Source organism: Elgaria multicarinata, chromosome 5, assembly GCF_023053635.1.
Source record: "Elgaria multicarinata webbii isolate HBS135686 ecotype San Diego chromosome 5, rElgMul1.1.pri, whole genome shotgun sequence".
Taxonomy (NCBI): domain Eukaryota; kingdom Metazoa; phylum Chordata; class Lepidosauria; order Squamata; family Anguidae; genus Elgaria; species Elgaria multicarinata.
The window spans coordinates 131,441,330-131,465,839 of NC_086175.1; the positions used below are offsets into that span (position 1 = coordinate 131,441,330).

Sequence of the window (24,510 nt, forward strand, 5' to 3'; positions counted from 1 at the left end):
TGCCTGCTCCCAGGATCCCCTGTGTGTCATTTGGGGCTCATCTACACCAAGCAGGATATTCCACTATGAAAGCGGTATATAAAAGGCAGGAGCCACACCACTGCTTTATAGCGGTACTGATGTGCACTGACAACTTTTGGGGCCCATAGACACAGACCATATACCGCTTTCATAGTGTTATATCCTGCTTGGTGTAGATGTGTCATGGGTCCCAACATGGCCCCCCTCCTGTGGAACTCCCTGCCTCTGGAGGTCAGGCAGGCTCCAACCTTGTACTCCTTTCGGCGCCTCCTGAAAACATCTTTATTCCAAGAAGCCTTTCTTTAACATGCAGCCTTGGATTTCTGTGTTGTTGTTGTTTTGCTTCTTTTTAAATTTTGTTTTAACTGTTTTATTCTGTTTTTATTTTCATTTTACCTTGTACACCGCTCCGAATTTTTTTCAATGAGGAGCGGTATATAAATATTCTAAATAAATAAATAAATAAATAAACAGTTGTCAGTGCATTTCAGTAACACTATAAAGCAATGGTGTAGATCCTGCAGTGCACTTCAATACTGCTATAAAGCAGTAGTGTGGCTCCTGCCTTTTATATACCACTTTATTTATTTATATTTATTTATTGCATTTATATACCACCTCATAGCCGAAGCTCTCTGGTCGGTTTACAAAAGTTAAAAACAGTGAACATTAAAAATAGATATACAAAGTTTAAAACATAAAAAGCATAAAAACAACAGTATCCTTATAAAACCAGCTATTCTGGGATCCGATAAAAACAATCAAACGCAGCATATGTTGTTAAATGCTGTTAAATGCCTGGGAGAAGAGCAAGGTCTTAACCTGGTGCCGAAAAGATAACAATGTTGGCGACAGGTGAGCCTCGTCGGGGAGATCATTCCATAATTGGGGGGGGGGGCCACCACTGAAAAGGCCCTCTCCCTTGTTACCGCCTTCATACCGCTTTCATAGTGGAATATCCTGTTTGGTGTAGATCCTGTGGGGAAAAGGCTGCTGTAGAAACAGCCTAAGAGAGCTGGGACTGGGCTGGGCGAGAAACTGATAGCAAAGCTTCTTCCATGGGAAGAAGGAAGGCAATAGAACGTTCCATGACAGTTGATTGCTGATCCAGTAGTCTCTGAGTACAGAGACGCCCCGTTCTCAGCAGGAAGATCAATTGAGATGTTGGGCTAAGAAGAAGTCAAGGTAAATTGGGTTTTGAACAAGGAATGGAACCAGCTTCTAAAGGTGCATTCGTTTGATCAGCTCATTTTGTTCTGGATTAAATAGCTCGGGGCGGGGGATATCTGTGCTTCTGTCTATAGGAGGAAAGCAAACTGCATTAGGTACTTCTGAAAGTGTTATTTTATATTATTATAAAAGGTATACTCTGCTCATAATCACAGTTCCTTATGCAGTTTATAGTATTGCGATATGGTGGTTTATATACAACCTTATTTAGTTATTGCCAGACTGGGCTTCTGGCCAATAACCTTATAGCAGAGTATTTGCAACGGTTTCCAGCAAAGTCAGCACAGACACAGATTAAGACTGAGATTTTCAATTGGTTTAAACAAACCTTTACTGGCATATAAAATATAATTTAGTTATGGCAATCACAAATACAAATACTTACATACGGTCAGTCAATACAGCTCTGATACTTTCTGATGGAGTGATACATGTACATGGGAATACATTTCTTTTTATAGGCTAACTGTACAGTGATGCAACTGCTTGCAATCCCTTAATTGAAACAATCAATTTACCAATTATTCAATCATGACATCAATGTCCAAGTGCAACGTTGACCTTTAAGTTCTCTGCTGAGTCTTCTGATTCATCCAGCTCCTCAGCAATTAGTAAATCCATGGAAACGTAACCAGAATCCTAATTCAGGATTTCAACATATAGACAGTTTCAAATAAACCAAGAGCAGTCACTTAAGTAAAACACGTAATTTTAGGAACGTGCGTCTCGCCTGTCATATTCACACTCTTCATAGGAATACATGAAGGGTGAGAAAACACGATAGGCCTTCGGTCCATCTGGCTACGTGCCGTCTACTCGATTTTAGGCCGCACAAATACAATTGTCATTCCCAAGTCATGAGGAATAATCTCTGTTTTCTTCTCGCACTCGCCCACTGTGTCCAATTCTAGGCGCCACACTTTAGGAAAGGTGTAGACAAACTGGGACGGGTTTCAGAGGAAGGCAACAAAGATAGTTTGTGGTATGGAAAACGAGTCCACTGAGAAAAGGTTGGCGGAATTGGCTATGTTTACATCAGAGGGGAGAAGGCTGAGCAGGGCACATGGTAGAACACGTCAAAGGCCGTAAGGGCTGTCGTACGGAAGAGGCCAAAGGCTTGTGCTCTGCTGCGCCAGAGGGCAGGGCTAGAACTCAGGGGCGTACGTTTCAGGAGAGTAGATTTCGGTTGAACGTTAGGATGGGAAGGGCAGTTTGAAAATGACATTGTTCGTTTGTTTGTTAGATTCATACTTCCTCTAAGGATCGCAAGGCCGCCTACACAATCCTCCCTCTTTCCATTGTATCTTCACAACAAGCCTGTGAGGTAGGTTAGGTTGAGAGCCAGTGACTGGTCCAAAGTCACCTAGTGAGCTTTCAAGGGGACTAGAATCCTGATCTCCTGAGTCTCAGTCCAATGCTCTAACCACTACACCACACTGGCTCTCAGTTCAGTTGGACTAGTGAAACAGAGCCCTCTTTGCCACTGCTCATCTGTTTCCAAGAGGTGGCAGGAGCAAGGTGTTTGTGTGTGTGGGGGAGATGGCAGGGAGGGGAGATTTCCCCCTCCCAATTGCTCAGCAAAGAGCTGAAGAAAGGGGAAATAAGGAACTACTCTATTAGGAGCCCTACCTCAAGGTACTCCATGTGCCTTGAGGCAGCAGGTCCTGAGCAGGCTTTCTTTACCTTTCCCACCACAAAAATCAATGGGTGAGGGAAGCCTTCAGAAACTTTCACTTTAAGGTCCAGGGGCTTTGAAGTGGTGGCTCCCAATGGAGCTGTCTTCCCTTGCTCCTCCCCTTAAGAGGCAGGGCTTTAGGGAGGGGAGGGGCCTTCGTGGGCTGGTTGGAGAGGCTTGGTGGGCTGGGATTGGCCTGCAGGCTGGAGGTTCCATTGGGTTACACAGTTCAAGCACATCCACAAAGTGAAAAATACGTTGCTGGGATTTGTTCAGATAAATTAGGGTGACCCTATGAAACGGAGGACAGGGCTCCTGTATCTTTAAAAGTTGCACAGGAAAGGGAATTTCAGCAGGTGTCATTTGTATATATGGAGAACCTAGTGAAATTCCCTCTTCATCACAGCAGTTAAAGCTGCAGGAGCTATATTAGAATGACCAGATACAAAAGAGGGCAGGGCTCCTGCAGCTTTAACTGTTGTGATGAAGAGGGAATTTCACCAGGTTCTCCATATATACAAAGGACACCTGTTGAAATTCCCTTTTCAATACAACTGTTAAAGGTACAGGAGCCCTGTCCTCCTTTTCATAGGGTCGCCCTAGATAAATAAATAACACACAAATTAAAAATTGCAATTTTTTAAAAAATATAGCTGGCAGTCAACCCCAAATTCTGATTTTTAAAGAAAAACATTCTGGTGACTAGGCCAAAAGCCAACACCCACCCACACAACACACACACACACACACACACACACACACACACACACACACACCCACCCACCCATCTCAGGCAGTGTTTTTTTGGTTGATTGTCAATCTTAACTAAGTGCCTGACAGGATGGGGTTTTCAGCTCCTGTCTTCTCTCATAGAACTTTGTGGCCCAGAGGCGAAGGGGTATGAGCTGTGAACTAGATTTGGTGTCAATGCCTTGAGCATTCTGTACACAGCAAAGCCACGAAGCTTATATTGGGTATTTAAACTGGGTATTTATTTCCACAAACAGGAGAGAATAAACCCTATAGGGCAGGCGACAGCTCATCCGTGACTTTGTATCTGGCTCAGAGAAGTTCGGTGAGGTATGTGACCTGACGTCAACAAAGAATTCCTTTCTAAAGCATTAAGAGTAATTTCTTGCTCAATTGGGCTTAAGGGAACTTAATAAAGCATTCCTTGTGGGATGCCTCTGTGATAAAACACAATGGTCCTGTACACATTTCTGTTTAAGAAATCACTGCTTCAAATCCACACGTGTGTTGGTTAGATGACGCAGCTGCAGATTCAAAGCCACCCTGGGGCAAAGAGGAGAAGATGCTAGGCTGAAAAGTCGGGGACTTACCCCGATAGAGTGACCCTATGAAAAGTTGGACAGGGCTCCTGTATCTTTAGTATCTTTAACAGTTGTAGAGAAAAGGGAATTTCAGCAGGTGTTGTTTGTCTGCGTGCAGCACCTGGTGAAATTCCCTCTTCATCACAACAGTTAAAGCTGCAGGAGCTATATTAGAGTGACCTGATAAAAAAGAGGGTAGGGCTCCTGCAGCTTTAACTTTTAAGACCAGAGTGGGCAGAAGACGTGCGGGAGGTGGACGTTGGCATCAAAAGGATGAGCAGAAAACAGAGTGGACAGTAACGAGTGTGCAATAAAGTGCTCATCTGATGATGCCCTTACTGTTTTATTGCGCTTTTTTCACTCTTAATACTGTAGTGGTTTTATGTGTTTTGTTGTTGTATGCCACCTTGGGAGGGCTTTTGCCCAAGTAATATTTTAAATAAATAAATAAGCAAGCCCCCACAGGTTTAGTTTGTATCAGTGATGGGAACCTGGCTTTGGACTCAACCGGAGGGTCAAACAGCTTCTTTGGGTACACAAGACAAGCAGATATTTCTCTAGCCCAGGAATTGGGGACCTATTTCAGCCCGAGTGTCTGTGGGACTCTCTCTCTCTCTCTCTCTCTCTCTCTCTCATGCTCTTAATCTTACCTATATTCTGGCTATACTCTAATGACTTTGAGAGTGTTTGCGCATCCTTGCAAAGTGAAAGGACGAACCTGTTTTATACTGTATGCTTTTATCTGTACGCCACTCTGAGATCTTAGTGATATAGGGCGGGATATAAATGTTTTAAATAAATAAATAAATAAATAAATAAATAAATAAATGCACTCCTCTGGAACTGTTGCTCCTAACAAATTCGTAACCCCGCTTATGGTTGTATTTCAGTGTGTGTGTGTGTGTGTGTTTTTTAAAAAACGTCCAGACAACCAGATCATGGATTTGCTGTATAATAAGCGAATCATAGAATAGTAGAGTTGGAAGGGGCCTATAAGGCCATCGAATCTAAATCCCTACTCATTGCAGGAATCCACCCTAAAGCATCACTGACAGATGGTTGTCCAGCTGCCTCTCGAATGCCTCTCATGTGGGGGAGCCCACCACCTCCCTAGGTCATTGGTTCCATTGTCATACTGCTCTAAGAGTCAGGAAGTTTTTCCTGATGTTTAGTCGGAATCTGGCTTTCTGTAACTTGAGCCCAGTATTCCGTGTCCTGCACTCTGGGAGGATCAAGAAGAGATCCTGGCCCTCCTCTGTGTGACAACCTTTTAAGTATTTGAAGAGTGCTCTCATCTCTCCCCTCAACCTTCTCTTCTCTGAACTAAACATGCCTGGTGGTTTGACCTTCCCCTCTGCATTGTGAAATTTCAGCAGGTTTTGCTCACATACCTTCAAGCATATCTCAGCTACAAGCTATTTGTTTTTGGCTTCTCTCTCTCTCTCTCTCTCTCTCTCATATTTTTTAATTGTTGATTGTTGTTTATTTTTTTATGGTAACTATTTTGGAAGCTGGCCATAAAAGCTGCATAAAATCCCTCCAAGAAACAAACACAAAGATGTACATAAGAAAACAATAAGAGCTAGAAACTTGACTATTTTAAAACGAAAGCTGAAATCCTTGAGCAAACATCTTTTGACTTATTAAAGTTTCTCCTTTCAGGAGGAAGATGAGATGGAAGCCCCGAAAATGGATGATGGCAATATCACTATCAAGAAAGCTAGGTTTGGGAAGTGGACGAAAACTCGCCAACGATTACTCCGTCAGTGCGAACACAAGAACTTCATTGCCTGTCTGGTAGGATTCTACAGCTGTCGGTGGAAGTCCTACCAGCCCAAAAATGTTGAACCAGGGCACTGCTGTTGTGGCATGGTAAATGTGGATTTCCCCTCTTTTTTAAGAAGCCGTTTGAGCGCCTTGATTTCTATGGATTTTAAAGGAAATGGTGTTAAGTTGGGCTACAGAACTTCAGGCCCTTTGGGGCGGTGAATCCGCTCTGGGTTTCAGTCAGAACCAGTTAGAACTCCAAAGGAGCCATCCAAGGGGTGGACTGGTTCTGAATGAAACCCGGAACGGGTTCGCCGCCCCGCTGACATTGGAGCCACCAGCCTTCGCTACTCGAGTGCCTCTTTGGGGATGTGATGTTTGCAGCAGACCTGCTTCCTTGCTGGGAGTGCTGTGCTGTTTTCCTTGAGCTATGCCCTGCAGGTATATTTGCAGGTAAATACAGTGCCATACATAGGGTGGCCAGGTGTCCTACTTCACAGAGGACAGTCCTCTATTTGAAGAGCTGTCTGAAGGTGTCCTCTAAGGGCTGTATCAGGGCCAAGTCCTGTTTAAAGATAAAGAATCCTCCTAAGAAAGGAGAGCAGGCCGGGCCCTTGACGTTGCCTAGTAACAGTTACCACCTGGACAGTAATGTCGTGTTCTTGCTATTCCCTCTGGCATTCACACATGCTGGCAAGCTGACACGAGACACTCACACCAGTGAGACTTCTTTTATTGAGGAAATCACACAGTAGACAAGTTTAATGGTTACAGAGTCTCCAAAACACACTTAAAGCTGAACGATGGTTAGGAAGCTTTAGGCTGAAACGATCCTTAAGGCAAACACTTGTGTGTGTGTGTGTGTGTGAATAGGGTAGGCCAATTACAGCTTTGAGCTTCTCCAGATGCCGCATATGTTGGCCACTCAAAGGGACATGGCCAAAACAAACTTCCTAAAACGAAGTCCCAGGAAAGGTTGCTCTGAGCCACCAGAGCCAGGCAGAGAGATCCGTCACACACTTGTTAGTCTCAGCCTACCACTACTGAGCTGACCCCGTTACCCTGAGCCTCACGCTCAGGAGTCCCATCCTTCTGCTAAGGACTGGGAACTCCTTGCCACCTGAGTCGGGGCACGAACACGGAATCCACAGCATATGCAAGTCCAAGTCTATGAAAAGCCTCACTACTTTTCATGGCACAGTTCTTAGATATCCAAAGTCCAAATAGCAGAACGTCCATGTGCGAGCGGAGATGGAATCCAAAGCAGGTGGGAGGTAAAGGCGTGGCATCGAGAGATGAAAACTAGCAAAACTTTTCAGCTTTGCACCAGCCTTTAAGGTAGAGTGACCATATGAAAAGGAGGACAAGGCTCCTGTATCTTTAACAGTTGCATAGAAAAGGGAGTTTCAGCAGGTGTCATTTGTATGCATGTCGCACCTGGTGAAATTCCCTCTTCATCACAACAGTTCAAGCTGCAGGTGCCCTGCCCTCTTTTAAATCTGGTCACAGTATAGCTGCAGTATAGCTCCTGTAGCTTTAACTGTTGTGATGAAAAGGAAATTTCACCAGGTTCTCCATATATACAAATGACACCAGCTGAAATTCCCTTTTCAATACAACTGTTAAAGATAACGGAGCCCTGTCCTCCTTTTCATATGGTCACCCTACTTTAAGGCCTATTCAAAGCCACTTGACAGACAGGTCCTCTGACCTGTAAACCTTGCCCACGTGCCAAGAGGGCAGGGTGTTACAACCCACTTCAAAGAGTGTCCCCCAACCTTTTCCAAAGTTCCCAGAGAATCAGCTACTTCAAGGCCGAAGCAAAGGAGTGAACCATCTACTCCCATTATTATTATTATTATTATTATTATTATTATTATTATTAATTTATTTATATAGCACCATCAATGTACATGGTGCTGTACAGATAACACAGTAAATAGCAAGACCCTGCCGCATAGGCTTACAATCTAATAAAGTTGTAGTAAACAATAAAGAGGGAAGGAGAATGCAAACAGGCATAGGGAAGTGTGAACAGGCACCGGGTAGGGTGAAGCTAACAGTATGGAGTTAGAACAAACTCAATATTTAAAAGCTATAGGGAAAAGAAAAGTTTTTAGCTGAGTTTTAAAAGCTGTGATTGAGTTTGTAGTTCTCAAGGGTTCTGGAAGAGCGTTCCAGGCGTAAGGGGCAGCAGAAGAAAAAGGACGAAGCCGAGTAAGGGAAGTGGAGGTCCTGGGGCAGGTTACAGAGATAAGCTTGCAGGGAACATTTGACATTCCCAAAACATTTCCTAATAATTCTAACCACTAGGTACAAGGCCTATACCTGACAAGTAGACGGAGTAGGCCCACGGCTCCCCTGGCCATAGTCTTTCTCACTGTGGCGAGATGCATTGTATTTCTATTGAAACTATAATAATAACAATTTCTAAATTTGCATGCTGCATATGCAAATGTTATGCAAATTTGCCCATGCAAATGTTATGCAAATGCATTCTCAGTGATGCATTTCCTCTTTACACAATGTGTAAGTGGCCACCTTAGCCACAAGTCTTTCAGATTTACTGAACAAAGCCAAACTAAGCCAAGCTCTGGGAAAATGTTTTTCAGCGTGGATACAAATCAATTTAAATCCCCCTCCGCAAAACCTGATTTGTTAAAATTAAAGCTGATTAAAAAAATGCAACTGCTTAGTTCCTTAAAAAATAAGTTAACAAGCCAGTTTGCATATATCTTTAAATCATAGCCTTGTGCTGGAGTGCTCCCTTTTGGCTCTCCTGGGTGACCGTGAGGAGAAAATCAGAAGCATTTGCTTTGCTGGTATGTCTGAACTGGGAGAAACCATGGTTAGTTTTAACTATGATGATCCTGGCTTGTTTGAATAAAGTTTACCCAATAAACCATAGTTAATACTAACTGCAGTTCCCAGTTTGGATATAAAGACAAACTGCGGTTAGTTGAAAATAGAGGGGAGGTGGAATTTCTTGAGGGTCACAGCTGTAACTCTAAACTGTGGTTTAGCATTGTATGTGAACAAGACCAATCTCTGAATCAATGCCATCTACCTGATACGTTGCCGTAAAAGGAGCTTTTTTATGCAAGTGACGAACCCATTTGATCATGACACAAATATGAGTACTCACCCTCTATTTCACGAACACCAGCATTTCGTTTTCACCTGATGAAATTAAGCCACTCTAATCGGCCAACATATTAGGCCTTGCTTCAACTGACGAGTCCTGGGCTTTAAATTTTTGTTTGTTTTTGTGAGGGTGGGAATGGACTTCGGCAGAGAGAAGCCGAAAGGCCCAACACTGGAAAAAAGAAGAGAAGACAAAATTGTCCTCTGTTCCACAATTTGTCAAGGGCCTCATGGGAAATACTATTTTAAAGAAATTCCCTCAATAGGTAAAAAATACTAAGCAAGCACACTGTGCTCTGGAAGGAATGAAAAGCACGTTATCTGAAACATTAGATAAAGCAGCCCAATCTATCTGGGGCATTGTAGCGTGTAAATAATACACTGTTGAGTTGTAAATTAATATTCCTTAGCGGTCAGATTTGCCCCATTTCTTAGGAAATATATGGGAAACTGGATTTCAATCAGTGGCTTCAATTGGCTGGACTGAAATCAATCCACTCTGATAATGCCCCAGGGGTTCTCACCCTGAGGGAAGTAAGGAGAATGTGACAGTAGTGTTTGACTTCACGTTGACTGAGAATTATGTTGTCTTGAAGTTTTTATTGCTTTTTGATTCTTTGGCACAGTTCTGTTGTGTTTAAGTAGGGTGACCATATGAAAAGGAGGACAGGGCTCCTGTATCTTTAACAGTTGCATAGAAAAGGGAATTTCAGCAGGTGTCATTTGTATATATGGAGAACCTGGTGAAATTCCCTCTTCATCACAACAGTTAAAGCTGCAGGAGCTATACTAGAGTGACCAGATTTAAAAGAGGGCAGGGCACCTGTATCTTTAACAGTTGCATAAAAAAGGGAATTTCAGCAGGTGTCATTTGTATATATGGAGAACCTGGTGAAATTTCCTCTTCATCACAACAGTTAAAGCTGCAGGAGCTATACTAGAGTGACCAGATTTAAAAGAGGGCAGGGCACCTGTATCTTTAACAGTTGCATAAAAAAGGGAATTTCAGCAGGTGTCATTTGTATATATGGAGAACCTGGTGAAATTTCCTCTTCATCACAACAGTTAAAGCTGCAGGTGCCCTGCCCTCTTTTAAATCTAGTCACAGTATAGCTGCAGTATAGCTCCTGCAGTTTTAACTGTTGTGTTGAAGAGGAAATTTCACCAGGTGCGGCATGCATACAAATGACACCTGCTGAAATTCCCTTTTCTATGCAACTGTTAAAGATACAGGAGCCCTGTCCTCCTTTTCATATGGTCACCCTAGTTTAAGGAATCTCTCTCTCTCTCTCTCATTTATCATCACCACCTGGGTTGTATCCAATTCTCTCCTGCCATTTACAGAAAACTTGGATCCCGTAAAAGCCTCCAGGAATGGATGGGGGAAAGCAGTGATTTTTGCAAATTCCCCGTTTCTGTGCTATTCCATGTCCCATTTCATGGGCTGGCCTTGACGAAGGGTTTGCCCTGGGATGGATTTCCACTAGCGGCAGGCCATCTACATGACTCAGCCGCCATCGCGAAGCCATCAAGGGGCAAACCCCAGAAACTCCGCTGGAAAAAAGTCAGGTACTTACCCTGACTTTTCTGGGCGGTGGTGGCATGTCACAGCCAATGGCGCCCCCTGATTGGTCGCCATCGGGTGGACAGGGAAGGGGACGGACCTCCTGGAGCTCAGCAGAGCCCCGTGCTTCTCTATAAATAAATAAATAAATAAAATGGGGGGGGGGTAGAGAGGAACGAGACCCGTTCCTCCCCCCCCCCCCGGCTTTTTATTTATTTTTTATCTGTATCTGCGAAGCCGCGCAGATACTGATAAAAACACACACACAAAAATAAAAATGGGGGGGAGGAACCGGCAGCCAGAGGGAGGTCAGAGGGAGGAGAGGTGGTTTGGGTGTCACACGTCCCTCCCTTTGTCCCCCTCTGGCTGCCTCGTTTGCCCTCCATCCCCCCCCCCCCGGTGCTCAGTCCGGTGGCAACTCCGCACTTGCATCCCTTCCTGTGCTGTTGCCGGGAAGGAGCGCAAATGTGGCAGCCTGAGGCCTCACAGCACCCTCAAGACGGGGGCCATGTTGTTCCTGAGTCCCCTAAACTTCGAGAGCAGATTTTGTGCGGAGTGAATGGCACATGAAACATTGCAGAATCAGCAAAATTGCCTCCTTCCCCTTCCGTTCATGGACGTCTCTGCTGGATCAGAGACTTCTGTGGATGGAAGGACAGCATTGGATACATAACCCATTACTGATATTATTTACAACGCTTTATTTATATCCAGCATTGGAAAAGAACATCAGAAGAGCCTTGCTGGATCAGACCAATGGTCCATCTAGTCCAGGATTCCGTCCACACAGTGGCCAAACAGCTGCCCACAGGAAATCCACAAGCGGGGCATGAGTGCAACAGCACCCTCCCGCCCATGTTCCCCAGCAAGTGGTATACAGTGTAGTGCTTCTGATACTGGAGGTAGCATATAGCCATCAGGACTAGTAGTCATTGATAGACTTCTCCTCTAGGAATTTACCCAAACCCCTTTTAAAGCCATCCAAATTGGTGGCCATCACCACATCCTGTGGCAGTGAATTCCAGAGATTACAACCTATTATATGTTATATTGGGAACCAATGCTTGGTGGTGTGTATGTGTGGGTGGTGACATACCTGCTGACCTATTGTACATATTTTGGAATGGCAGCATCATTTCGATTTTTTTGCAAAAATATGTTGCTGCATATGGATCACATCATTGCTAACAGAATACAAGAACCCATTGTTGAATTGCTGAATTATTGAAATAGACCGGGATGTGGGAAAGTTGATATAGAAATTGTACCTAATTTATTGGCTACAGTAAGGGTGTCCATAGCTGAAGCATCATACTTCCCAGCTCTTAGGTTGCCCCTTGCACTCCACCAAATGGGAGGGTGAGTAGCAGGAGAGGAATTTCCTGTTATCTCCAACCATTGATTGGAGATAACAGGGGGATTCCTTTCTCCTCTGCTTCCCTGGGGCTTTGAGGCAGGGAATCCTGTTGTTATCTCTGACAAACGATTGGAGATAATGGGGATTCCCACCCTCTTTCCATGCCCCCAGTAGACTCCTGGGGCAGGGCTTGAGCAGTGGGAGGTGCCCATGAAGGGCCAAAGCCTCTGCAGGTTGGATGGGGAACTTCCATTATGGGATTATTTAGTAATAATGCTCCTGTTAGAACAGCAATTAGCAGAGAAAAAACAAAAAGGCAAAACTGAGTAAGTGTTTACCAGTCTCACATGCACAAAGGCTGCCTTAGAACAATAAAGAAGACCACACCTTTCTTTAGTGAAGAAGAAAAAAGTTTTACTCTCATGTATTCTTGCATATACAATGCAGGTACAGAGTAAAGTTTCAAAGGAGTTTGTTCCGTCCATTTTGTGTTCTATCACACCAGCAGGAGCGAGACAGCAAACACATGTGCTCCCAGATGTCAGAGGGGGGAAAAAGGAGGGGAGGAAGGAAGTAGAGGAGCAAAAAGAAGAAATAACGGAACCACATTGTAGGCTATAGAGGTCCTGAGGCTAGCTGTGGTCAAAATTCCCATGAACTAACTGCACACTGCCCCTTCCAGTAACTTGCAGATGAAGTTGCAATTTTCCCAACAGTCCACAGCCTGGAGATTCCTCTCTGCTGCAATAAATGAAATGAATGACCTGTGTTTCCCTTGGAAAGGAATTCCAAAGGGTTGGTGCCACAGCCAAGAAGGCCCTGCGGAGCACCCCCTGCAGTTTTAGCAGTGTAAAGGGCTCAATCTGTGATATATTGAATGTATCTTAAGGGCTCAAAAGAGAGATGGAACAAAACTAGAGCCACGTCCCGTGGGACTGAACCACACAATGCAAGGATCAGGCGGGGGACAGGGGTACCCAGACTGTTCTGTTACAGGCGCCTTAAGATTAATTCAGTATACCACAGAATCCACATCAACTTCTAAGGGTCTGCGGAGGTCCATATGGAAGATTAAGTTTAACGTCCTTTCCTCCAATTTTTGCTTGTAGGGGGAAGGCGCATTTTTTACAGTGTTGGTTCTAACACTCAGCCTCTGGTTCACCTTTCTGTACATGTGGGTGGAAGCGAAGAATGATTACCATAACTTCGATGGGTAAGTGCCCTGGTTTCCTGACCTCCGAAAGGAGAGCTTGTTAACAAAACGGTTATTGCTTCGAGTGGGTGAAATAATAGCACTGCATATGTGCACCGTGCCACATCACTGGGCCCAAGCGGCCAAAACACTGCAGTCTAAGGAGGTGGCTCTCATCTTGAGAAAGCCTGGAAGCTTATCAAGGGTTCTGCGGTGGGAAAAGCAGTAAAGGCTCAAACCTTCCTGGAAAACAGTTTGCCTGTTATTATTACCTACGTTCCCCTGCAATCCACAGTTGCAGGGGTGTGCTGGGTGAATTCTAGCGTGCACTGTTGGTGCAGGGTGAGAAGGAACCAAGCCTGACACCGCCATGAGGCACAGGCCCCATTCAGAAGACACGTTAAACCATGGCTTTAACCACGGTGGTTAAGCCAGAAAGCCAGGCCTTGTTCAGAAGACACCTTAAATCATGACTTTAACCATGGTGAATAAAGCAAAAAGCCTTATTCACCATGGTTAAAACCATGGTTTAAGGTGTCTTCTGAACACGGCCTGGCTTTCTGGCTTAACTTGCATGGTTAAAGCCATGGTTTACAGGTGTCTTCTGAACGGGCCCACTTTCAAACCTGCTGTGGTTCCATTTAAGAAATGTTTTAAAAATACATTTTACTTGTAAAATTCCCTCTGCCCCCACCTTGCCCAGTGCTCTGGCACTAAGCAGCTTCCACTCACTGGGTTGTATGTTGGCCATCTTTTCCTCCCAAGAGTGCTCCAGAATGCTTCAACGTCCAGGTCATGGGGGGTATATTCCAAAATGGCAGCTGGAAGCCACTTAGTGCTAGAGCTCGGAAGGACATTACAGTGTAAAATTATATTGAGTATTGTGTCCAGTTCTGGGCACCACATTTCAAGAAGGATGCAGACAAGCTGGAAGGGGTTCAGAGGAGGGCAACGAGGGTGATCAGGGGTCTGGAAACAAAGCCCCATGAGGAGAGACTGAAAGAACCAGGCCTGTTTAGCATTGAGAAGACTGAGGGGAGACATAACAACACTCTTCAAATATTTATTTATTTTTGCATTTATATCCTGCCTGTCGTCTTCCAAGGTACCCAAGGCGGCGTACATAATCCTCCTCCTCTCCATTTTTATCCTCACAACAACAACCCTGTGAGGAGGATGGGCTGAGAGTCTGTGACTGAGAGTCTGTGACTCAGCCATGGAAACCCAGTGGGTTTCCATGGCCGAGTGGAGACTAGAACCCGGATCTCCCAACTCCCAGTCTGACACTTTAGCCCCTATACCACACTGGCTCCACACTACTTGAAAGGTTGTCACACAGAGGAGGGCCGGGATCTCTTCTCGATCATCGCAGAGTGTGATGGAATAATGGGCTCAAGTTACAGGAAGCCAGATTCTGGCTGGACATCAGGAAAAACTTCCTGACTGTTAGAGTGGCATGACAATGGAACCAGTTACTTAGGGAGGTGGTGGGCTCTCCCACACTAGAGGCATTCAAGAGGCAGCTGGACAACCGTCTGTCAGGGATGCTTTAGGGTGGATTCCTGCATTGAGCAGGGGGTTGGACTCGATGGCTTTAGAGGCCCCCTCCAACTCTACTATTCTATGATTCAATGAATTATAATAATTTATTATTAATAAAATTATTATTATTAGGCCCAGGTCAGGGGCCAGGGGTGGGAAGGGGGCCACTGATGGAAGGAAGGCACACTTTACCATGGTTCCCTTCAACCCCGGAGCCAACCCTGCAAGGTAGGCCCAACACGTGAATCAAATGTATGCCCTAGAATATGCTTCAAGGTTTCCTCAGGGGCGTGTGTGTGTCTCAGGGCCTTGCTAGACGAAGCCTTAGCGCGCTTTGAGACCCGGTTTCCCTGCTGTGCATCCAGATGACACACAGGGGAATCCAGGCCCAGGCCGCACTGAAGCCTCCTCTAACGCACCATAAGCCAAGTTGCTTATGGCGCACCTTTTCTGCGGCCCCGGCCTGAGGCCGGGGCTGCAGAACATCTAGCAAGGGCCGTGGTTTTTTGCGGCTACTCCGAGTAGCCGCAAAAAGCCGCAGACTGGGCACAGCGCTCAGCGCTGTGCCCATCAGGCCGGGGGGATCCCGGGGGGGAGAGGGAGGACGGGCGACACGGGACACACGGAGGGAGAGGGAGGGAGGGGAAAGAGTGGGCAGGAGGCATGGGAAGGGATCAGGACCGGGGGGGTTTAAGTAAAAAAAAAATGGCTTACCTTCTCCGGAGTCTTCGGGCCACACGTGGCCCCTTTAACAACCAAAAAAAAAAAAATGGCCGACGCTGCAGGACTTCCGCAGTCCCTGCGCGTTGGCTGTCTAGGAGGCGGGGCGGCGCACGCTAATGTTAGCGCGCCGTCGCCTCGCCTCCCTGCCGGCTTATCCCGGCAGGTCTAGCAAGGCCCACAGTGAACAAATTGATATAGGGCAGGGATGGGCAACCCATGGTTCTCAGGAGGTCTGCCCTGTGGCCTTTGGGTGCCCCAAATTCCCCTCCCTGCCTCTCTCCTACTGAACCCTGATAAAATGGACTCTTTAGCCTGCCAAACTCTGTGGTTTCTTTCTCAGGAATAACAGTATTGAGAGGGAAGCCACAGAGTATGGAGTAATGGCTACCTTCTCCCACTTTGGAGCCGTCCTGTCAGATGAAGATGTATTCACCTCAGTAGTACATAATGATGTTGCTGAAGTCCCAAAAACGGGGCTCACGTAATGGCACACTCAAAATCCATCACCCCCTGCTACTCCAGCTGCCTCTTCTGGGAATTGAATTTCAGAATGGGCTGGGAAGCAGTACCAACCTAGGCCTCAGGGCCAAAGCCCAGCCAGCCCCACAGAGAGAGCAGCAGGTGATGGGGGCAGGTGCAGATGGGTCCACCTGCAGATGGGTCCACCTGCAGCACCCTTTCTTATATGTAAAAATGTCTGATAGCTGGGGAACGGCCAGCCAAGCTTGTATAGGGTTAGAGATGCCCATTTTTCTTTTCTTTCTTAATATATATATTGAGCCCAGTATGGTGTAGTGGCCAAGGCGTTGGACTGGAAGTTGGGAGATCTGGGTTTCTAGTCCCCAGTCACAGACTCTCAGCCCAACACACCTCATAGGGTTGTTGTTGTGAGGATAAAGTGGCGAGGAGGAGGATTATGTACGCTGCCTTGGGTTCCTTGCAGGAAAAAAGGCGGGATATAAATGCAATAATAAATAAATAAAATAGGGTGACCATATGAAAAGGAGGACAGGGCTCCTGTATCTTTAACAGCTGCATAGAAAAGGGAACTTCAGCAGGTGTCATTTGTATATATGGAGAACCTGGTGAAATTCCCTCTTCATCATGACAGTTAAAGCTGCAGGAGCTGTACTAGAATGACCAGATACAAAAGAGGGCAGGGCTCCTGCAGCTTTAACTGTTGCGATGAAGAGACAATTTCACCAGGTTCTCCATATATACAAATGGCACCTGCTGAAATTTCCTTTTCAATACAACTGTTAAAGATACAGGTGCCCTGTCCTCCTTTCCATAGGGTCACCCTAAATAAAATATATAACACTTCCCTACAACAAAATGGTGCTTATTCCCAGGAAGATGTGCTTAGCACCAATCAGGGCAGCAAAAACAAACTCCATTTTATTCCTGTAGTTATGATGTTGCTATGACTGAAGTAGGGTGACCATATGAAAAGGAGGACAGGGCTCCTGTATCTTTAACAGTTGTATTGAAAAGGGAATTTCAGCAGGTGTCATTTGTATATATGAAGAACCTGGTGAAACTTCCTCTTCGTCATCACAGTTAAAGCTGCAGGTGCCCTGCCCTCTTTTAAATAGGATCACTCTAGTATAGCTCCTGCACCTTTAACTGTTGTGATGAAGAGGGAATTTCACCAGGTTCTCCACATATACAAATGACACCTGCTGAAATTCCCTTTTTTATGCCACTGTTAAATATACGGGAGCCCTGTCCTCCTTTTCATATGGTCATCCTAACTGAAGGGAGTTCAAAATGCAGGTTGTAAAGTGTCAAATTGCAGTGGGCGGAGCAAGGGGGCAGAGAAATGTTAGCTGTGGGTGTCTCACTACTGAAGTAATATGCATTTTTGTGAACCGCCCAGAGAGCTTCAGCTATTGGGCGGTATAAAAATGTAATAAATAAATAAATAAATAAATGCATGGTCGACTAAAGCGCGTGCACACACACACACCTCGCACCCGTCACCAAATAAAGCCATTAACCCCAGGGCCTAAATTTAAATTGCTGCGCTACTGCTTGGAAGAAACCCAAGACATTTTCCAGTTTGGGGAAAGCAACTTGGATTAGTGGAGGCCGTTTCAAACTGAGCTGAGAGGAGTTTAGCGGTCATTAGCAGTGCATGAAATGTTAGCCTGTCTGCATGCCACCACTAATCCAATTTAAGTACTTCCGCAAGCCTCAGTGTTACTCCCAGCACGTAGATACCTCCCTCTTGTTTCTCATTGGCTCCACCCCTGTTGGCACTCACCACTTGGGTTTGCTATTAAAAGGAATTATAAGATTTGAAAATTCTGGACGCGACAGCTTTAGACCGCATGAGCGAAGCCGTGTTTATTGTTTTTTAATCCTACCTCACGCGGGGAGTGGGGTGGAATCTTCCCTACTCGTAAGAATCTAGCGTATAAAGAAGTTATAGATATGCTAGAATACTACGTACAGGATTCAGTTTATGGGAAGTAGTGTTCAAATATTCTGGCTCCTTACCAGCAGTTTGCAGTGGTGAAGTCTAAAATTCTACCATCTTGGTCTACCATTTTTAGAGATGTTTATATGGAGGGGGGGAAGTGCGTCTTAGAATCGAAGAAATAGGGTAGTTCTCTTCCTTTATATGATTGGGCTGTGTTACATTTTTAGGTACGCCTATGAAGGTCTAGGCTTCTGGTTTCGGTGGTCCACTGTCATCCTGATTTTGGCTTCTTTCTTCTTCTCCTACTTCTTGTTCTTGATGGTAAGTGCAACTCTTGGTGGAAAGACCTGCCAAGGTGATAAAGAGGATGGCAGCCAAATTTCAATTAGGGTGATGTAGGCTGACCATATGAAAAGGAGGGCAGGGATCCTGGATCTTTAACAGTTGTATTGGAAAGGGAAGTTCAGCAGGTGTCATTTGTATGCATGCAGCACCAGGTGAAATTCCCTCTTCATCACAAAAGCTGCAAGTGCCCTGCCCTCTTTTAAATCTGGTCACTCCAGTGTAGCTCCTGCACCTTTAACTGTTGTTCACCAGGTTCTCCATATATACAAATGACACCTGCTGAAATTCCCTTTTCTGTGCAACTGTTAAAGATACAGGAGCCCTGTCCTCCTTTTCATATGGCCACCCTAGCGTGTGCACCTTAAAGGCCCAAATTGGAGTGGAGGAGGGAAAAGTGCACTTTCTCGCCTCTCTACTGCTGGCATTGTTTCCCCATAATGCCTGGGGGAATTATGCACTTTCCAGATGCTCAGCAAAGTGCTTTGCTGTCCTCTTTAAAAGCCCCTAGTCAAGCAGTAGGGTGGTGCTTGCAGGAAAGCTGAGGCGGCCCTGGGAAATTAGGGTGTGCCTGGACACACCTGGGACACCCCGTATGCATGCCTATGAAACTACTCCTCTCAGGGATACCCCCTCCCAACAGAAAAACTCCAGGCCTCTAAGGCCTGACTTTATTACCTTGCCTCAGTAGGCCTCAAACCTTCACACGAACAAATAAAAACCCCTAAGGGGACAATACCCCTCCCCAAACAGAAGAACAAAGACTCTGCATACTCAGTAGCTAAGGACAGTAGAATGACCAAAAAAACCCACACCCCAGCTGAAAGGCAACTGAGCACGATCAGTGACCACAGAACAGCCTGTTGGAAAAGAAAAACAGAATAGCCGTATGCAGAGCTTATTATTCAAAGATTTCTTCCTGATACAGAGACCAATCTGCATACGGATTTCCACGTGGACCTTAAAGGGAAAACCTCAAAGTGATGTGGAAAAGGGGCGGAATGATATTGGTCCTCAGGCCGAAGGTTCCCCATCTGTGATTTAAACTAGGGTGACCATATGGAAAGGAGGACAGGGCTCCTGTATCTTTAACAGATGCATAGAAAAGGGAATTTCAGCAGGTGTCATTTGTATATATGGAGAACCTGGTGAAATTCCCTCTTCATCACAACAGTTAAAGGTGCAGGAGCTATACAACAGTGACCAGATTTAAAAGAGGGCAGGGCACCTGCAGCTTTAACTGTTGTGATGAAGAGGGAGTTTCACCTGGTGCTGCATGCATACAAATGACACCTGCTGAACCTCCCTTTTCAATACAACTGTTAAAGATACAGGAGCCCTGTCCTCCTTTTCATATGGTCACCCTATTTAAACCTCCAAGCCTTTGACCTCAAGGCTCTGAGCTGCCGTGTAACTAAACATCTGCCAATGTTTTCATATTTTCATAGATTCTGGCAGTGTGTCTGTTTTTTGAGAGTCAACAACTGTATCTCCACTGGAGTCACAAGGTAACATCATTTTACTTGCTGCCCCTTCCGTTTAAAACCCAATTCAGATTTTATTACCTCCAAAATGGGACACTGACCCTGTTCAGATGACACATTAAGCATTTTGAGCTAAACATTATGGATTAGTGTGTCATGTGAACCATGGGTTAGTAGTGTGTCGTGTGAACCTTTCCTATCCATGGTGGCTACATAACCATGGTTTAAACACGCTCACTAACCATTTGTTGCAAAAGGGCGAGCGGCCTAACCATGGCTTAGTGTGTTGTCTGAACAGGCCCATTGTGTTACAGTTTCCAAAACCAAGCAGCCGTTGCATTCCTGCATCCTCTGCCAGAAGAATGCGGTCTTTTCAGATCCAACAGATCTAAGGGATGACTTCTCTGATATTCCGTGGTGGATGGCTTTTGGCCACCAGCTTTGTGGCCAGCCCAACTGAATGGCTGGCTGCCTTTTCACCAGAACTATAATGAAGCGTTCTGGGAAACTGAACTGTAGCCGCAAACCCTCCTGTTGAAGACTTCTGTGTAACCTGAAAGCCTCCATACTTTTCTGCGAAGACAGATTATTTAATTAAGTATATATGACAACATGAACAGAAACAGGAGATTTGAGGACAATCTTAATAAAGGTGTAATCCTATGGATGTTTAGACAGAAAATTCTTAGCTTTGCCCAGCCAGATGTGACTGGCTCGGAGTTGTAGGACATTTTTCTGTCCAAACATGCATAAAATTGCCACCTAGGGACAGTCTAACTGAGGGAAAGGCCAGGAGATGAGATGGGCATAAGATGTCTAATTGTTCTTCTCATTAGTCAGCCTGTCAGACCACCAAAGTCATATTTCCCCTGCTCCCCGCGCCCACCACTATATGGGCACCTCATTCTTTCTATCTCTCAGCTTATTCCTCATGACAGTTTCAAGGCCAATAGCTCAATATAACAGCACTCAAGACAATATTTCTTTTAAAACTCCCCTTTCATTCATGTACGGTTTCAGACTCCTAACAGAACATTCCCCCCATCTTTGGGGACCTCGTAAACCACCTTGCGCCCCCCCCCAAACAGCACCATGTACCCTCATCCTTGTATGCACCCCCAAAATGGCAGCACTTGAGAGGCGAGACCTTTCGGTGTCTTCCCCTTTGGGGTTTGGCCTACTGCTGGCGGTTTCAGCCTACCGCTTCACACCTGAGGGAAATACGCCACTCGCTCTTCAGAGGTGTTTAGGCCCAGGTATTTCAAATGTCCCGGTTGGGCAGGGCTCTCCTCACCTGGACCTGGATGGAGAAACACAGGTAGTTCCCTCTTCTGACCTGGGAGACCTTGGGTAGTTGCCATGAAGAGCCTCTAAGAATGGAGGCTCAGTTTGTGGTTCAGGCGGAATTAATGAGTAATTTGTTGTAACATCTACTCTTTTAGGCAATGACGATCTTTTTCATGTTTGTCTCCGTTGTCTGCTTAACCTTGATAACCTTTCTGTGGAGGCGGCAATGGAATACGTTTTACCTGTCGTTTCAGGTAAGAAAATCCCGATGTATCACACTGAGGTTTTTTTGGGGCCCACTCAGATTAGAAACATGTCAGCCCCCACCTATTTATTTTTATTATTTGTTTTCTGTTACATTTATATCTCACCTTTCCCCCTCTTGTAAGGAACCTAAGGTGGCTCACTTGGGCAGGATTTAGACCATGGCTTTAAACAGGTTTACAACAGTAGTGACAACTGTTGGGACCCAGGACACACGCCATGTACGGTTTTCAAACCGGTTTCAAGGTGTCGTATCCGGCTTGGTGTAGATCTGGCCTTGGTCCTCCGACTCTCCATTTTAAACTCACAACATCCCTGTGAGGTAGGTTAGAGTGAGTATCAGTGCCTGGCTCAAACTCACCTGAAGTCATGATTGAATGGGGACTAGAACCCGGATCTCCTGAGTCCCAGTCCAACACTCTTAACCACTACGCCACACTGGCTGTCATTATTTGGTTGCAGAAACTGGAGAGAATAAATTTTACTAGGTGGAGGATTGGGGTGGGACAGATTACATACTGCCTAGGGTATTTTGTATATAGGCGGGATATAAATTGAAATAATAATAATAATAATAATAATAATAATAATAATAATATACCTGTGGCGGAACCCGAAACCACGGGTTCCTGTGTGGTTCGCTGAGTGGTGGTCAAAGACTCTCAAGACACAATTTCCCTCTCCTTAGAAGGTTTATTACGAGCAGCGCTGCAAGGTGGCAGTCTGAGGAAACTGCCCAATAATTTCAGGAAATGTCAACATATTTATAGAGTCAGTTCCCCTTAGATACCATGGCAGAACTTTCTCACCAATCATAATACAGTTCTGAAAATGCAACAACCAATAAGAAGCTAAGCATTTAGGCATGTACAGAGTATGAGTGCTTCTCTGACTAGAAGATATCACAGTTACAGAAAAACATCTCTATCTGTTATTTTCTTGGTTATCTTTCCTTGCAGGCATCCTCCACCCTCTGACTGCCGGGGTGGACAACGCCTATGTTGTCACATAGTTTCTGCATCAACTTAACTCTAAAAGCAAAAGCAATTGCAGCATTAAAAACAAGGTTCAAAGGAACAGGAAGCCATGAACTTTATGAACTATAGCTAAGGATGATAGGCCATTTTCTCATACCTATGGGCATAGCAAAAGAACCAGCTAAAATTCCGCGACAATACCACAGCCTTCTGTCCTCCAGATGTGTTGGACTACAACGCTTCAGCATGCCAGGAGGACAACAGGTTTGGGGAGGCTGATAGATTGCATGAAATGTGAAAAACCTGGGTTGACTGCCAAAAGTATACTCCGTAGGGAGTCACAGCAAACCCTGGCTTCCTTATGCATCCATGGATATTATTTGCAAACAGAACTTTTATCACCTTTATTTGAGCGCACTTTATACTTCCAACGTTTCAAGTGGTCACCTAAGTGTGTTCACAGAATCATAGGATCGTAGAGTTGGAAGGGGCCTACAAGGCCATCGAGTCCAACCCCCTGCTCGATGCAGGAATCCACCCTAAAGCATCCCTGACAGATGGTTGTCCAGCTGCCTCTTGAAGGCCTCCACTGTGGGAGAGCCCACAACCTCCCTTAGGTAACTGGTTCCATTGTCGTACTGCTCTAGCAGTTCCTTTTTTAAAAAAGTGCATGTGTGAACTGGCGCTGAGCTTTTCACGGGGCCATTTTGTCTTCCCAACAGATCACTGCTCCCTTTCTCCACATTTCCGCCATCTTCACCATGATCGTCTTGGCTTGGCCGGTGGCACTGCATTTCTTCCAGATGCATAACAGAGGTACAGTCGCACGGCCGGCCGTCGCTCGCAAGGAGCAGAACTTCTCCGCTGGAATTCGCATTTGTTTGTTTTTTACAATTAAAACAATTAAGAGAACAATGCAGAGATCGGAGCCTTCTGGCTATTCTATGCCCTGCCGGCAAAAGCCGGGCAAGGCAGGAGTTGCAATGGAGGTGATTTAGTTCCTACTAAAAATAAAACAAATCAGCCGTGACGGATCTCTGAGCCCATCTAGTCAACTTACCGGTGGTGGGTGGGGATGGCAGCGGTGATGCTAAAGCAGCCTTCCTCAACCTGGGGCTCTCCAGATGTGTTGGACTACAACTCCCAGAATGCCCCAGCCAGCTGGCTGGGGCATTCTGGGAGATGTAGTCCAACACATCTGGAGCGCCCCAGGTTGAGGAAGGCTGTGCTAAAGGATCCTGAGCATTCTGACCTCTCCTTCCCTCGCTGCCTCACCCCCTTTTTGACCTCTACATGTTCCCGAATTTTCCAATGCAGTTCAAAATATATTTATACGAGTATATATTGAGAGATAATGCATTTTGATACATGTATGCAAGCATTGAAATGCAAATTTTCATGCAGATCTTTATTTAAAAAATGCAGATTAATGCAAGAAACAGGAGAGAATGGATTTATGGGTCAACGTATACAAAAGTGACATGGATGAAGAATATAGATTGGCTCCCCCTTCCCTGCTTGGGACTGGCTTTTCTTATGTCAAGCACAGCACTTCACTGAGTGTGAAGGACTTGACTACTTTAATCTCATTCAGTCCTGCAGGTGTTGATCCTTGGTCCCTACCTGAGCGTCCTCCTGTTTCTTCTCTTCATACCCCTGGGAATGCACTCCCCCTGCATCCGGGAGAAGGGGACTTTGGGTCCCAAACCACAGCTGATTGGCCACAGAGGAGCACCAATGGTACGTTGAGCTCCAAAAATAAAGGGGGGGCTGCAGAATGACATTATGCTGTCAAGTGAAGTCCTGATGGCTAAGTGGTCCATCACACAAGCGTTTCATTGCACTGTCGTCTTGTCTTGTTTACTGTTTTGCCCTGCGACACTCCTACGTCGTCCCCCCTGTCTTGCAGTCTTCTCACTTCTTCCCCTCCATTTTCCATCTTTTCCCAGGACGGGGAAAGTGTGGTATTATTTTCTCCTTGCGGGATAAAACTGCCCTTCCATCCGTGTGTATTGCCGTCCTCGTGCTGTGTTGCAGAACCTCCCTTCTTGGGAGTGTCTGTGTTGAAGGGCGGTCTCGCAGACGAAAGTGGAGGGCGTGCCTGAGCAGTATGATGGATGGCTTGGGGGTTGGGAGGGGTGAAGGGGAGAGAAAGCATTTGGGGAATAAGAGTTTCTCCAGGATC

At 45.5% G+C, this 24,510-nt stretch overlaps 1 protein-coding gene and 1 long non-coding RNA gene across 9 annotated transcripts in view; one reads left to right on the forward strand and one right to left on the reverse strand.

The window, feature by feature from the left end:
* LOC134399312 (uncharacterized) overlaps positions 1-22,516 on the reverse strand; it is a 37,016-nt gene extending 14,500 nt beyond the window's left edge. For 2 of the 7 annotated variants that reach the window (XR_010025491.1, XR_010025493.1), the window contains exons 1-4: positions 21,950-22,516; positions 20,945-21,296; positions 18,049-18,318; positions 9,170-9,340 (exon numbers count right to left, since the gene is read on the reverse strand). This is a non-coding gene — a long non-coding RNA (uncharacterized LOC134399312). Of the gene's footprint in view, positions 1-1,599; positions 1,891-5,833; positions 6,182-9,169; positions 9,341-12,477; positions 13,256-18,048; positions 18,319-20,944; positions 21,327-21,949 lie in introns of those variants that run through there. The other 5 variants (XR_010025494.1, XR_010025495.1, XR_010025492.1 and 2 more) reach the window with 5 other exon arrangements.
* Positions 5,932-24,510, forward strand: part of GDPD4 (glycerophosphodiester phosphodiesterase domain containing 4) — a 38,999-nt gene continuing 20,420 nt past the window's right edge. For both annotated transcript variants that reach the window (XM_063127253.1, XM_063127255.1), the window contains exons 1-7: positions 5,932-6,129; positions 13,199-13,302; positions 18,199-18,292; positions 19,762-19,821; positions 21,240-21,338; positions 23,048-23,141; positions 23,920-24,065. In XM_063127253.1, coding sequence (XP_062983323.1) covers positions 5,932-6,129; positions 13,199-13,302; positions 18,199-18,292; positions 19,762-19,821; positions 21,240-21,338; positions 23,048-23,141; positions 23,920-24,065 — 795 coding nt within the window. The remainder of the gene's footprint in view (positions 6,130-13,198; positions 13,303-18,198; positions 18,293-19,761; positions 19,822-21,239; positions 21,339-23,047; positions 23,142-23,919; positions 24,066-24,510) is intronic.